Genomic DNA, 16,473 nt, shown 5'->3' on the forward strand with positions numbered 1-16,473 from the left:
ATGTACTTGAGGACAATATTATGGAAATGGAAGAGGATGTAGATGAAGACGAAATGGGAGATACGATACTGCGTGAAGAGTTTGACAGAGCACTGAAACACCTGAGTCGAAACAAGGCCCCCGGAGTAGACAACATTCCATTAGAACTACTGACAGCCTTGGGAGAGCCAGTCATGACAAAACTCTACCAGCTGGTGAGCAAGATGTATGAGACAGGCGAAATACCCTCAGACTTCAAGAAGAATATAATAATTCCAATCCCAAAGAAAGCAGGTGCTGACAGATGTGAAAATTACCGAACTATCAGTTTAATAAGTCACAGCTGCAAAATACTAACGCGAATTCTTTACAGACGAATGGAAAAACTGGTAGATGCGGACCTCGGGGAGGATCAGTTTGGATTCCGTCAAAATGTTGGAACACGTGAGGCAATACTGACCTTACGACTGAAAGTATTTGTTTGGAGTGTAGCCATGTATGGAAGTGAAACATGGACGATAACTAGTTTGGACAAGAAGAGAATAGAAGCTTTCGAAATGTGGTGCTACAGAAGAATACTGAAGATAAGGTGGATAGATCACGTAACTAATGAGGAGGTATTGAATAGGATTGGGGAGAAGAGAAGTTTGTGGCACAACTTGACTAGAAGAAGGGATAGGTTGGTAGGACATGTTTTGAGGCATCAAGGGATCACAAATTTAGCGTTGGAGGGCAGCGTGGAGGGTAAAAATCATAGAGGGAGACCGAGAGATGAGTACACTAAGCAGATTCAGAAGGATGTAGGTTGCAGTAGGTACTGGGAGATGAAGCAGCTTGCACAGGATAGAGTAGCATGGAGAGCTGCATCAAACCAGTCTCAGGACTGAAGACAACAACAACACAGCTATGTCAGTAGCATGTTGCATAGATGCGCACTACTGCCTGTGCCCTTCTGTCCATACCGCTCAGCAGCACTGCCGCATTTGTTGACACTCCATGCATTGGGACAGCTTTGGAGGGGGAGAGCAGGGTGCATATTACAAGCTATGCTTACCCAAACGGGCAGAATGTAAAGGCAGCTGATATTATTGCACTTACAGTAGATTACTTACCATCATTATCATAACAAAACCAGCTTGAAAGAAGTTAGCAATGCATAAGCATAAAGTAATTAATAAATGTCTTCGATATCTAGGGACAGGAAAATGTGGTGTAAACAAAAACGTGAAATTTGTAATTTTTAGCGACATAACCTGAAGTTGGTGTTTATTAAAAAAAAAGGCATTAAATTTAGCATTTTACCCCTTCCCATGCGAAAATTTTTCATATCTAAAGGCAACAGCTTTTTAAAATTACTAACTCTTTTACTGATTGTTGAAATTTGATTTTAACTTTACTTCTCAATGCTAAGAACTGCATGTAATCTTAAAAATGACACTTCATTTTCCACATAAAGATCTATGGTTCTATGTAGATCTGAGTTCAAACAAAAACCCCCTACTTACAGCAAACTGCCTTCCAGAAGTTTTAGTCCCTGACATGATGTTTCTAGACATTTTTGCACAACCTGTCATACAAGAGATAATGTTCTTTTGAGAGGTAATTGATGTGGTGGATCATTTAGCTACAATTTTCACAGTAAGCAAATATAAATATCATAAACACCAAATATGGTGCTGCACTTTAGCAAACAAGTAAATTATTATGGTGTCTAGTACCTTTCAGCCTAACCTACAACTATGCAACTGGTTACGTTGTACCACAAACTTCGCTCACAAAATAGTAACAGTAATATTTTATAAACATTGAAATAAACATTCTCAGTGTCATATTTTACCAGCAGATACATATTTGCATAATGTCATGTGTCCTTTGCTGATTGGCTGTTAGACTCAGACCAAGTGGATGTGGTACTTATTTACAAATGTTTGTGAAGCTAAAGCACTGTATTTGGTTATTTTCATATTTATACTTGTATATGGGTGATACTTATTTATACTTGTATGTGGGTGGCAACCACACGGGCCCTTAGCTAAGTCTGGCATTGTTTCCACTTACTTGTATTAGACTTTTGCTTCTTTCCGGTTGGCCTCTCTCGGTCAGTTCTTGTTGATTCGACCCTGATGGTATTAGGTTGCGAGGCCCAAGGGCATCTTTCATTTTCTTTTCTAACACATGGCTGTTAACCGAATGGCTCCCGGTATAAGGAGACCAACCTTACCAAGTGCCAATGGCCAGTAAGGGGCAGATGAGCAGGTAAGGAAGGGACACTCCCTTGTCCCAGGGATGAGAAATTGTCCCTAAAGGTGGAGGAACCATTAACTTGGTCAGGGACAGGAGGATGCGGAAGGCAATGGGAAACCACTGCATTAACGATCCCATACAGGATTCCCAAAGAGAAATATGGCTATGTCCAATTCAAAATTTTCCAGAGTTTCAATTCCCCCATTTGGATCTCTGAGGGTGAATGTCTTGGGCAAGGCAGTAAGGAGTGAAGGAATAAAGGAACTGATGAGAATTGGAACATGGAATGTCAGAACCCTATTAAAAACTGGGAAACTTGAAGTGGTTAAGATGCTGATGGAAAAGTCACAGCTGGACATATTAGGAGTCTGTTAAACTAGATGAGACCGTAACGGTGATTTTATGTCGGGATTTCAGGATCATTCACAATGGCAGTGCTCAAACAGGAAGAAATGGTGTTGCTATAGTTTTCAGAGGAAAATGGAAGAACAACATGTTAAACACATACCACTGCAGTGATAGGATAATGATGATTTAAATTAAAGCACAACCCACGGATTTGTGTGTTATTGCTGTTTACTTACCAACCACAAATAACAAGGATGAGGAAGTAGAAGTAGTATATGAGCAAATTGATGACTTAAAGAAAAGGACAATCTTATCATAATTAGTGATTTCAATGCATCGTTTGGTGAAGATAACAAAGGATTATGGAATGGCAAGTTCAGGCTAGGAAAAATGAATGCTAGAGGAGAAAGGTTGCTAGATTTCTGTGTATAGTATGAGATGGTAGCTACCAACACGTTTTGAAATGCCCAAGAGAAGATATACATGGAAAAGTCCAGCAGATGGCAAAAGGTATCAGATAGATTATATCCTAGTCAAGAAGAAATTTATGAGTCAAATAGTCTAGCCACTCATACCGTGGATATGATATAAACAGTGACCATGTTCTAGTGATAGCAGACTATAGTAGCAGATTTAAGAAATATAAAAGAACTAACCAACACAGATGGTTTGTAGAAAAACTTAAGGAAAGCAAGTAGCTGCGGATATGAAAGAATTGACCGATAATCTGATGGGTAACAGGAAAAAATGGGAAGGATTCAGAGAGACCCTAGAAGTAGCTGCTAAAGAGCTAGTAGCATTAAGGAAACTAGAACCGAGGAAACCATGGATGACCAAGGAAATGCTAGACCTTATTGAAGAACAAAACAGGCTGAAGAAAAAAGATTTCGATAAGTACAAAAGAATAAAAAATGTAATTACACAGAAATATATTAAAAACAAAGATTCCAAGACTTACCAAGCGGGAAAGTGCCGGTAGATAGGCACAATAAATAAAACACACAAACACACACGCAGAATTTCTAGCTTTCGCAACCGACGGTTGCTTCTTCAGGAAAGAGGGAAGGAGAGGGAAATACGAAAGGATGTGGGTTTTAAGGGAGAGGGTAAGGAGTCATTCCAATCCCGGGAGCGGAAAGACTTCCCTTAGGGGGAAAAAAGGACAGGTGTACACTTGCGCGCGAGCGCGCGCGCGCGCAGGCACACACACACACACACACACACACACACATCCACACATACACAGACACAAGCAGACATATTTAAAGGCAAAGAGTCTTTGCCTTGAAATATGTCTGCTTGTGTCTGTGTATGTGCGGATGGATATGTGTGGTGTGTGTGTGTGTGTGTGTGTGTGTGTGTGTGTGTGTGTGTGTGTGTGTGTGTGTGCGTGTGTGCGTGTGTGCGCGCGAGTATACACCTGTCCTTTTTTCCCCCTAAGGGAAGTCTTTCCGCTCCCGGGATTGGAATGACTCCTTACCCTCTCCCTTAAAACCCACATCCTTTCGTATTTCCCTCTCCTTCCCTCTTTCCTGAAGAAGCAACCGTCGGTTGCGAAAGCTAGAAATTCTGTGTGTGTGTTTTATTTATTGTGCCTATCTACCGACACTTTCCCGCTTGGTAAGTTCTTGGAATCTTTGTTTTTAATATATTTTTCCCATGTGGAAGTTTCTTTCTATTTTATTTACAATTACACAGAAATGCAGATTTGAAAAAGAAAAGTGGATGCACGACAAACATAAGGAAATTCAACAAGATCTAAGTGGAGGTCAAATTGATAGAGTCTACTTTAAAATTAAATCAATGCAGATAAATCCAAGAACAAAAACAAATATGGTCAAGAATAAAAACAGTGACCTACTTTTTGAATTAGAGGGTGTATGAGAAAGATGGAAAGAGTATTTTGAGGAACTAGGAGAAGATATTGCTAATGAGGGGGAAATTCTGGAAGAAGAGAGTAGTGTGGATATCGACATGATAGGGCCACCTATATCTAAAGAGGAATTCAACAGTGCCTTGAATGTTCTAAGTAATAGCAAAGCTACAGGCGCAAATGATATCTCAGTAGAAATACTGAGGGAAATTGGAGAATCAACAAAAGAGTACTTATATAAACTTATTACAGAGTACTATGAAGATGGAAAAGAACCACCTACAGATTTGCTTAACAGCAAAACAGTAGTAATCCCCCCCCCCCCCCCCCCCCCCAAAAAAAAAGGAAATGCTGTGGACTGTGAGAACTATAGAACTATCTCCTTATTATCCCACACTTCCAAAATAATGTTAAACATAATAAAAAATCGAATAAAAGAGAAAATTCAGGCAAACCTAGGAGAAGACCAGTTTGGTTTCAGATCCGGAAAAGGAACTAGAGAGGCAATACTAGCTCTGAGGATGGTATTAGAAAGACGAATTGGAGTTAATAGGTAAACCTACTCAACCTTTATAGATTTACAAAAAGCATTTGACATGGTTAATTGGAAATTGTTATTCCGAACAATGAAGGAAATAATTCTTGATTGGAGGGACAGAAGATTAATCTGGAATCTGTATAAAAGGCAGGAAGCAGAGATAGAAATGAATGATGTGAAGAAGAAAGCAAAAATAAGTAGGGGAATAAGGCAAAGATGCCCATTATCACCATATTTCTTCAACTTATTTGTTGAAAAAACATTGAAAAATTGAAAAGAGTAACCAAAGGAATTCAAATTAATGGGGTACGTTTTGCAGATGATATAGTAGTACTTGCTGACTCAGTAAAGGAAATGGAGTTTATGTTGCTAAAATTTACTAAAATCCTAAGAGAATTTAATCTAAAAATAAATAAGAAGAAAACAAAAACTATGGTAATAGGGAAGACAAAAGAAAGTGGTGAAGTTAATATTAAACTAGAAGATGATGCTCTAGAGCAGGTTGAGAACTTCTGTTATTGGGGGAGCACAATCACTGACGACAATAAATGTATCACAGATATAAAGAGAAGAATAGCCTTGGCAAAGCAAGCTTTCCAAAATAAAAGGAATTTACTAACAGGCAATCATATAAGCCTAGAAAGTAGGAAAAAGTTTGCCAAAACTTTTGTCTGCAGTGTCTGAACATACGGATGTGAAGTGTGGACTCTGGGAAAGGCTGAGAAAAAGAAACTGGAAGCAGTGGAAACGTGGATACGGAGAAGAATGATGAAAACAAGGTGGGTAGGTAGAAAAAGTAATGAACAGGTCTTAAGAGAAGTGAATGAGAACAGAACGCTGCTAAATTATATAGGAAGAAGAAAATTACAAATGATAGGGCCCATAATGAGACACAACTAGTTCCTAAAGAATGTATTTGAAGGAAAAGTTTTAGGGAAAAAAACCAAGAGGCAGGCCAAGAGCAATGTATTTTAATAACATCAAAGAAGATGTGGGGATAAAATCGTATGAAGAATTGGAGGACGACAATGGAGAGAGGGACGAGGCTAAATCAACAAGGCATAGCCTTTAGTTTATGATGATGATGATGATGACTTGTATTCTGCAAATATATGTGGTTTAAATGATGCACTGCATTGAAGATGTATCCAAACCGTGTTGTGTTGGGTATAATTTGTTACACAAAAGTATTGAGACATCTGTTCTGTTGAAAAGTGCTTCATTATTGCTGGAAAATTATGTTTTGGACGAGTCAGCAAGCTTTTGAAAACTATGAAAGGACAAATACCTCAGGAAGAGGTGAAGGAAACACTGAAATACACTGGGTTGCACCCGCAAATTAGATTAACAACTCTTGTGGCCATAGCTCCATGTAAGTCAGAGTCCACAGCCCTAGATTCTTCTTTAAACCATAGGATGATAATGAACTATTATTGCTATGGTCAAGTATGTGGAAAAACAACCGGGCAGCAGGATATGTGGAAATTGTCAGATGTCTGACGATGTGTCTTCTATGTTCAAATAACTGCAGTTTAACATTGACAAATAAGTGGCATAATATCTCAGAAGAGAGTGCTTTCTTTTGAAAAACTTTGTGTTGTATAGTTGCAGAGTTTTTTTTATTGATTAGGTTAATTTTAAACAATTTTGTTTTCTAAAAAAAGTAATGTAAATAAATGTTATCTTTGATGTCAGTATATATAATGTAATTATATGAACTATGTACGAAAAGATAGATTGCTACTTACTATAATATAAGGATAACACACTAAATTGCAGACAGGGGAAATTAAAAGACACTTACACCAAACATTTTGACCACAGCCTTCATTGGAAAAAAAGAAACACACACCATTCCTCCACACAGTCGAATACACCCCATGCACACATGACCATCAACTCCAGCAGCTCAGGGCCAGAATGCAACTATCACGTAGGATGCTAGCAGCAATCTGGAGGGGATGAGGAAGGGAAAGGAGAAGGGCTATCAGTTTATGGATGAAGGAAGAGAGGAGCGCTGTCTGGCAGAGTGTGCAGGGACTAGACTGGCATCAGGTACCATGTCAGGAGGCTGTGGGGCAGGAAGGTGGGAAAGCTGAGCAAGAAAGGAGAGGAGTGGGGATATATGGACTGGTGTGTTGGCAGAGGGCAGCAAATGAATAACATAGAAGATGGAAATGGAGAGGAGGTGATGGGGCCAAGGGAGTGAAAACTGTGGGCTAGAGGGTGTGGGGACAGTATGTTGCCATAGGTCAAGGCTGGAGTGACTACAGGAGCGGAGAATGTGGTGTAAGGATAACTTCCATCTGTACAGTTCAGAAAAGCTGGTAGTGAAGAGGAGGATCCAGATGGCTCGGGTAGAAAAGCGGCCATTGAAATCGAGAATTTCATGTTCAGCTGAATGTTGTGTGATGGTCTACTTTGTTCATGGCCATAGTTTGGCCATTCTGATTGAATGCTGGTTGGTAGTCTTTTTTTCTTTTCTTTTTTTGTCACGAGTCCTCATGGACCCTGTGACGAATTCCTCTCCTGTGCCAATCTCTTCATCTCGTAGTAACGCCGGCAACGTACATCCTCTATCATTTGCTGGATATATTCCAATCTCTGTCTTCCTCTATAATTATTGCCATCTCCAAGTCCCTCTAGTACCGTGGAAGTCATTCCCTGATGTCTTAACAGATGTTCTATCATCCTGTCACTTCTCCTTTTCAGTGCTTTCCACATATTCCTTTCCTCTCCGATTCTGCATAGAACCTCCTCATTCCTTACCTTATCAGTCCACCTAATTTTCAAGATTCATTTGTAGCACCACATCTCAAGTGCTTTAATTCTCTTCTGTTACAGTTCCCCCATGGTTCATGTTTCACTACCACATAATGCTGGGCTCCAAATGTACATTCTCAGAAATTTTGTCCTCAAATTAAGGCCTATGTTTGATACTAGTAGATGTCTCTTGGCCAAGAATGCCTTTTTTGCCAGTGCTATTCTACTTTTGATGTCCTCCTTTGCTCTGTCTGTCATTGGTTATTTTTCTGCCTAGATAGTAGAATTCCTTAACTTCGTCCACTTTGTAAGCATCAAACCCGATGTTAAGTTTCTCGCAGTTCTCATTTTTGCTAGTTCTCATTACCTTTGTGTTCCTTCAATTTACTCTGTCCGTATTCTGTACTCATTAGACTGTTCATTTGGTTCAGCCGATCTTGTAATTATTCTTCACTTTCATCAAGAATAGCAGTGTCATCAGCAAATCGTATAATTGATATCCTTTGCCTTGAATTTTAATTCATTTTGCGTCATTGATTCCTCAATGTGCAGATTAAACAGTAGGGATGAAAGACTACATCCTTGTCCAGAACCTTTTTAATATGAGAATTCATTCTTGGTTGTCCACTGTTATCATTCCCTCTTGGCTCGTGTAGATATTGTATATTACCTGTCTCTCTCTATACATACTAGTCAGCTCATGCAGTCTCATGAATTGTGTCAATGATATTTTTCCAAAAATCGGATGGTATATATCACTGGACGCATACATTCTACACACCAAAGTAAATAGTAGTTTTGTTGTCACTTCCCCCAATGACTTCAGAAATTCTGATGGAATGTTATCTATCCTCCTGACTTATCTGATCTTAAGCTCTCCAAAGCTCTCTTTAATTCTGATTCTAATACTGGATCCCATATCTCCTGTAAATGGACTCCTGTTTCTTTTTCTATCACATCAGACAAATCTTGCCCCTCATAGAGACCTTCACTGTACTCTTTCCACCTATCTGCTTTCTCCTCTGCATTTAACAGTGGAATTCCTGTTGTACTTTTGATGTTACCACCCTTCCTTTTACTTTCACTGAAGTTTGCTATGACTGTCCTATATGCTGAGTCAGTTTTTTTTCGATTTCTTCACATTTTTCATGATGCCGTTTCATCTTAACTGCCCTGCACCTCCTGTTAATTTCATTCCTCAGCTACTTGTATTTCTGTAATCATAATTTTCCCTGAATATTTTTGTACTTCCTTCTTTTGTCAATCAGCTGAAGTATTTCTTCTGGTACTAATGGTTTCTTTGCAGTTACCTTCTTTTTACCTATGTTTTTCACCCCAACTTCAGTGACTACCCTTTTTAGAGATGCCCATTCCTCTTCAACTGTACTGTCTACTGACCTATTCTTTATTGCCATTTCTGTAGCCTTTGAGGACTTCAAGCGTATCTCGTCATTACTTCGTGCTTCCATATCCCACTCCTCTGAGTATTGATTCTACCTGACTAATCTCTTAAACTTCAGTCTACTCTTCATCACTACTACATTGTGATCTGAGCCTATATCTGCTCTTGAGTAAGCCTTACAATCCGGTATTTGATTTCAGAATCTCTCTCTGACCATGATGTAATATAACTGAAATCTTTGCATATAATCCAGTCTTTTCCAAGTATACCTTCTTCTCTTGTGATTCTTGAACAGAGTATTCGCTATTACTAGCTTAAATTTATTACACAACTCAGTCAGTCTTGCTTCTTTCTCATTCTTTGTCCCAACCCCATAATCTCATGTAACCTTTCCTTCTACTCTTTTTCCCCACAACTGCATTCCAGTCTCTCATGTCTATTAGATTTTTGTCTCCCCTTTACATACTCTGTTACACCTTCAGTATCCTCATAGACTTTGTCTATCTCCCCATATTCAGCTGGTGATGTTGGCATGTATTCCTGAACTATCTTTGTCAGTGTTGATTTGCTGTTGATTCTGATACAAACTACCCTATCATTGAACTGTTCACAGTAATACACTCTTTGCCTTACATTTCTATTCATAACGAATCCTGCTCCTGTTATACTATTTTCTGCTGTTGTTGATATTACCTTATATTCATCTGACCAGAAGTCCCTGTCTTCTTTCCATTTCACCTCCCTGACCCCTACTGTATCGAGATTGAGCCTTTGTATCTCCCTTTCCAAATTTTCCATCTTCCCTCACATTCAAGCTTCTGACATTCCATACCTTAATAGTAGAACACTATCCTTTTGTTGGTTATTCAGTCTTTTTCTCATCGTAGTCATTCCAGTATAAAAAGATATGAAAAGGAAACTTGCTGCTCACCATATAGTGGAGATGCTGAGTCGCAGATACACACATTAAAACGAAAACGACTGTCACAAATCAATCAACAAAGAATACACACACACACACACACACACACACACACACACACACACACACACACAATTCTCACGCATGACTGCAGTCTCAGGCAACTGAAGCCACACTGACTAACTGTGGTTTCAGTTGCCTGACACTGCAGTACACACACACACACACACACACACACACACACACACACACACACACACACACACACAATTCTCACGCATGACTGCAGTCTCAGGCAACTGAAGCCACACTGACTAACTGTGGTTTCAGTTGCCTGACACTGCAGTTTGTGTGTGTGTGTGTGTGTGTGTGTGTGTGTGTGTGTGTGTGGTGTTGATTTGTGACAGTTTATGTAGTGCCTATGTGCGACTCAGCATCCCCACTATATGGTGAGTGGCAACTTTCCTTTTCTTAATATTGTCACATTCTATCCTAAATTTTCCAATGTTCAATGTGAAAAGCTGTGCAATGATTGCTGCAGAGCTGGTAAATGGCAAAGCTGCTTTCACAAGTGGTCCGGCCAATGATGAGGTAGGATAAACCTGTGACTGCACTGGAATAGGAAGTTCTGGGTGGGTGGATTGGTCAGGTCTTGCAATTGGGCCTTCCACAGGGATATAATCATTGTAGCAAGGAGTTGGGATTGGGAGTGGCATAGGGATGTACTAGGATGTTGTGGAGATTGAGAGGTTGAGTGGGCAATGGAACGCCGCTTTAGGAGAGGTGCAAAATTTCTCAGTGTATAATAAGAGTAATGAGTAGTGTAAATCCAAGAACATCATGTCGAAACCTATTCAAAGAATTGGGCATATTAACCACAGCGTCTCGGTATATTTATTCCTTAATGAAGTTTGTTGTAAATAATACATCTCTTTTTCCAGCTAAATGCTTAGTACACAGTATCAATACTAGGGATAAGAACAATATGCATAAAGATTTAAAATCACTTACTCTTGCCCAGGAAGGAGCCCAGTATTCAGCAATACATCTTTTTAATAAGTTACCAGCAACCATTAAGAGTTTAGTTTCAGACAAGGCACAATTTAAACATAATTTAAAAGAATTTTTGGTGGCCATCTCCTTCTATTCCATCCATGAGTTTCTCAACAAGTGCAGTAGACCGTTGTAATGAAAATATATTATACTTTAATTTTTGACAATACTTGGGTGTAACAGCCAAGTAACTACCTGCTGTGTGAATAATGGATGTATGGAAAGCAGATGTAAGTCTTAGGTCTGTAAATAGTGGAAGTTTAATTGTAAATCTTGTACATAATATGAACATTCTTAACTGAGCGTCACTGAAATGAATAATTTAATTTTTGATAATACTTGGTTGTAATAGCCAAGAAACTAGCAATGTCTGAATGATGAATTTAATGAAAGCAGATGTAAGTATTAAACCTGTAAATATTAGAAGTTTAAATGTAATTCATGTAAATAATTTTACTGTTTATTGACTGAGGATCATTAAAATTAATGAAACTCAAGTTTATCTAATTACATTTTTCTAATGTGTTTATCTGACATGTTACACACCCAGGATGATTCCCTCTTTTATGGGTCTATGGAATGAATAATTAATCTAATCTAATCTAATGGCCAGTAGCCACTACCCCTTGATCTGAGAATCCATTAATTCTGGGATTATGGATCTGCTAGATGTACTTACTTAAAAATATTGTGTGTGATTCACCATGAGAGTATCATGTATAGTAGGACATTTTGTTGTACAGGAATCAATGGGCTACAAGGCTGGCTTGGGCCTGGGAAAACATGAGCAGGGTCGTGTTGATCCAGTGGAAATGTCGCGACAGCGAGGTCGCAGAGGCTTAGGTCTGCGTATTGAGGGTCTTGAAGCTGCTACACTTGAATGGGATAGCTCCCTTGAGGTAAGATTCTGCTTTTAAATTTTCAACTAAATATGAATTTTATTTCTGTATTTAACACAGTTTATAGTAACGTAAAAAGTATTTTATGTTAATGCTATTCATATTGCAGACTGAAATTATAAACCTTATGTTACTCTCTGGTATATTTAAGTATTCTTCTTTAAATAAGATATGGGGTAAAACATGTATTTAACTTTAGTCATACTGTGTAACTGTAAGTGTTGCTGCTAGACGTACTTACTTAAAAATATTGTGTGTGATTCACCATGAGAGTATCATGTATAGTAGGACATTTTGTTATACAGGAATCAATGAGCTCGAGGTTTGTGTGCCCTGTTGGTGAACATGTGTGATTGGACAATGAAATGTCAAAGTGAATGATTTGTATTAGAAATTATCATTCAACTGTCAGAAACATACCAGATAATGGAAACTTTGCTTGTGGAAGCATGAGTTTTTCTTCAAAATTGACAGTAGGGAACTACTGACAGATTGTGCCACTACCAATAACTGTTCATATGTATTTAGATATATTGTAAAATTATGAGTGTCCATTTGATAAGATACGTTTCATCATTCCTCCATTACATATGATTTCATTACTTATTTTTTTCTGGCCACCAGATATTTATTATGCACTAGAGACACCTATAACTGTGTTGTATTTTTATCTACATATCAGCTTTCACTGCTATACAGAAGGAAAGTCTTCACAATTTTAGTGTTGCATGTGATGTTCCTGTCTCTGCATATTGGATACAGTTGTATGAAGGCAGCATTTGCCTTCTTTATGCGGTTCTTCAAATCTCCTTCAGCTCCATCATCTTCTGTTACCACTCTACTCAGATACAGGAATGACTTGACAATCTCCACTTGATGCTCCTCTACAAGCAGCTGCACTTCCACATTTCCAGAATTTATCATCATTTCTTTTGTTTTACCTATGTTTATCTTGAGCGCAGCAACCTCTGCTTCTTTTTTTTCCCACTGAGTTTAATTTAGCTTTCACATCTGTCAGCCTTGGAGCAAATAAAACAATGTCATCTCCAAAATCCAAATCCTTCATATGTTCCTGGATGCCCCCCATTGGATTCCTTGTGTCCTGCCCGCTGTAACTTTTCTCCTAACTGAGTTAGGGACAAGTAGGAAGAGTGTTGGTGATAAAATATAATCATGCCAGCCTCTGACTGTTACCTCTGTTGGATCTGAGAGATTTCCGTTGTAAAACAAGCATCATTTGTAGCCGTCATACAGGTTACTGATGGTGATTACAATTTTCTGTGGTGTACTATACTTTTGCAATAGTTTCCATAGTATTTGATGTTTCACAGAATTGAAGGCCTTTTCAAAATCAATGAATACTAGGTATTTGGTTGCCTGGAATTCTTTGCTTTGCTCCAATATGACCCTAAGAGTATTAATAAGGTAAAAATAAGCCTGTAATTTATGCAGTCAATTTTCAACTGAATCTTGAATATTGAAAATAACTCTGGTGAGGACCTTGCTGGGCACCGACAGCAGGGTAATACCACACCTGTTGTTACAGGCCAACAAATTTCCTATTTTTTTTTTCTTTTTTTTTGGGGTGGGGGGGGGGGGGGCGGGGAGGTGCTCTCCTGCCAGCCACACTTTTGGGAGTTGCTCTTGAGGTGGGGGAGGAGCATCTTAATGGTACTTTTGATATCGGCTTTTAACAGCTGTGGTGCTATGTTGATATAGGTCTGGAGTCTGCATTTTTAGGCTTCTCAAAGCATTCCTAATTTGCCTGTTGTGGGTCATTGCAGATTTGTTGTATCTTGGTCTGCTTCAACTTGCTGTAATATTCTTCACCTGTTCCTCTTGGTTGTCTTTGCAATTTAACAACTCCTTGACTTAGACCTCCCATCTCTGTAGCTGATTTGTAATCATCACTCCATCCTTGCTCTTAACTGATCCTTCACATCTAAAGTTCTTCCTTGAGAGTTGTATGGTGATATTGTACAGCTCCTTTATATACATCCCTGTTTGGTGCTGTTTCTGCTAACTGTACCTGGTCATCTCTCATCGATGTGTTCTTTATGAGCTTTGATCTTCAATGCACTTGTGTTACCAAGATGTACCTTTTATTTTATTTCTTTCCTGCGTCTTGTTTCATCAGAGATCCATTCTTTCCTTTGCTGTGTTATTGAGCTAGGTTCTGTTTGACACTATCTTCAATTTGAACTCAGCCTAAATTAGGCGGTAGTCACTTCCAGTGTCTGCTCCTCATGTATTTCTGACATTTAGCAGAGAGTGTTGAAAGTTACGGCTTACATTTTTTAAATGTGATCTATCTGGTTTTCAGTGACATGCATCATATTTTCTTGCAGCTGTTTCAATAGGTGCATAGCATTGAATTACTGTGATATTTCATACATTTATTCTAAAGCATGGCAACGCCATTGCCGCAGTGGTTACACCGATTCCCGTGAGATCACCAAAGTTAAGCGCTGTCGGGCGTGGTCGGCACTTGGATGGGTGACCATCCAGGCCGCCATGCGCTGTTGCCATTTTTCGGGGTGCACTCAGCCTTGTGATGCCAATTGAGGAGCTACTCGACCGAATAGTAGTGGCTTCGGTCAAGAACACCATCATAACGGCTGTGAGAGCGGTGTGCTGACCCTACGCCCCTCCTAACCGCATCCTCCACGGAGGATGACATGATGGTCAAATGGTCCCGGAGTGCTTTATTCTAAAGCATGTGGTTATTATCCTTTCTGACACTGGTTTTCACTCCAGTAAACTCCTTTTGCAGTTGTTGGATAGTAAGAGCCCTACACTGTTCCAGTACATTGCATCTTCACCTGTCTGTCCTACATACAGCAGCACTCCACCTTCTTGTTTTTTAAGTTCTCCAAAGTCTGGCCACCTTATTTCACACAATCTCATTATATCCAGTCTATAATTCTCCATCTATTTTTGAAGCATGACAACTGACTAGATTTTTAAGTCTAAGATGACTCTAGTTTCTGTGCAGAATTTAATGTACTGAAGTGGGTCTGCAAAGATTTTCAAACAGTGAAAAATTTTTGCTAAACTCTCCTTCACATCATCTTCTGTCACACGCAGTCTGTTATTTGGTTCTTGTTGATCATTATCAAAGAAAGCAGCAGTGTAAGTAACAACAAATAACAGTCTCTTGCCATTGTTTCGCTAATGAGACGATTCCTCGCTTTTTTTTAAAATTGGAAGCGGCGGTAGCGCGCACAAAAGCAAGCCATGCCGTGAGCAGCGACAGGTCGTAAACACTCATTATCAGAATGCGACAAACAATGCATGACACAGTACAATAATGAATTTTCAGCTTAGAGTGACGTAAACACCTATAACAAAGAGAGCTGCACTTATCAGATCAAAGAAAAATAAGCAATCAATTCAAACTAGACGAAGCATGTGGAAAAGAAAGGGTACCCGTATACATACGGGCAGAGCGTCTGATGCATAGAAATGGCTACCTGGTAAGGCTTAACTGCTAAGTTTACGACTCGAACCAAACTACTCTAGCTGTATTGTCATTCATTCGACCTAAATTGTGTCTCATATTACGATGGACCAACTGTGTTTTGATATGGAGGTGCGGTCTAAAACTTTTCTCTCCCCTTGAATTTCGGGTCTCAAATTTCAGGTGTGGCTTAGATTCTTGAATTTTTTTTTCCTTAATTTCGAGTCTCATTTTTCAAATGCAGCTTAGATTCGAGTAAATACGGTATCTTCCTCAGCTACCCAATATTATACTATGAAGAAATCAGACTTGGACCCTGAAGGCTAACCAAGTGTATAATAGTGTTGATATTTCATGAAGCAAATATGCTGGAAAAAAATATGGCTGACATTTCAACTGTCTGCCTACGTATACCCCTCGACTTGTGGGTGCTGCACAATCTCTGTTTTGTGTATGAATTATTATTTTTTCTTTCAGCACTCTGTAACAGAGAACAGGAAGATGAAATGGATTAGTCTAATATGCTATCAGTATCATGATGTTAAAAGGGTTTTGTCTGAAAATAGTAGGATTAATTACAGCATTGTGATTAGAAAAATTTGAACCAACAGGGTAGCTTTAAAAATTTAGCATTGTGTCACCCACTTCACCCACAGTGACCCACTGAAGTGTTTTGTTTTTCCCACATGCCACCTGCTGTCCCAATGTAACTTTGTCCTCCATTCGTTTAAAAAAAAATGGACAGAAACACATCCCATACTCTGTAGTATCCCAGAAAAGTGTTCACTTTGTATATCTTTTATAGTGTAGCTGAGAAAGTTCCATAGTTTGAGGCTTTTCTCCAGAGGGCCATAGTTTGAAGCTTGAATCTTTATCATGCTGTCATTACATGTTTTCAACATAATCCAAACTTATTCGAGGTCATTGCAGTGAGATTTACCAAAACTAAGTTTTTTGTGATATTTTCTTGTCGTGTTTATCTTAGTAATGCT

General features: G+C 39.0%; 1 protein-coding gene across 1 annotated transcript in view; it reads left to right on the forward strand.

The window, feature by feature from the left end:
• The window catches only part of LOC126284819 (cap-specific mRNA (nucleoside-2'-O-)-methyltransferase 1), a 241,890-nt gene that overhangs the window by 12,894 nt on the left and 212,523 nt on the right, over window positions 1-16,473 (forward strand). Inside the window, exon 4 of the mRNA XM_049984029.1 lies at window positions 11,866-12,021. Within this exon, the coding sequence (XP_049839986.1) occupies window positions 11,866-12,021 (156 nt within the window). The remainder of the gene's footprint in view (window positions 1-11,865; window positions 12,022-16,473) is intronic.

This window comes from Schistocerca gregaria, chromosome 8 (assembly GCF_023897955.1).
Source record: "Schistocerca gregaria isolate iqSchGreg1 chromosome 8, iqSchGreg1.2, whole genome shotgun sequence".
Classification (NCBI taxonomy): Eukaryota; Metazoa; Arthropoda; class Insecta; order Orthoptera; family Acrididae; genus Schistocerca; species Schistocerca gregaria.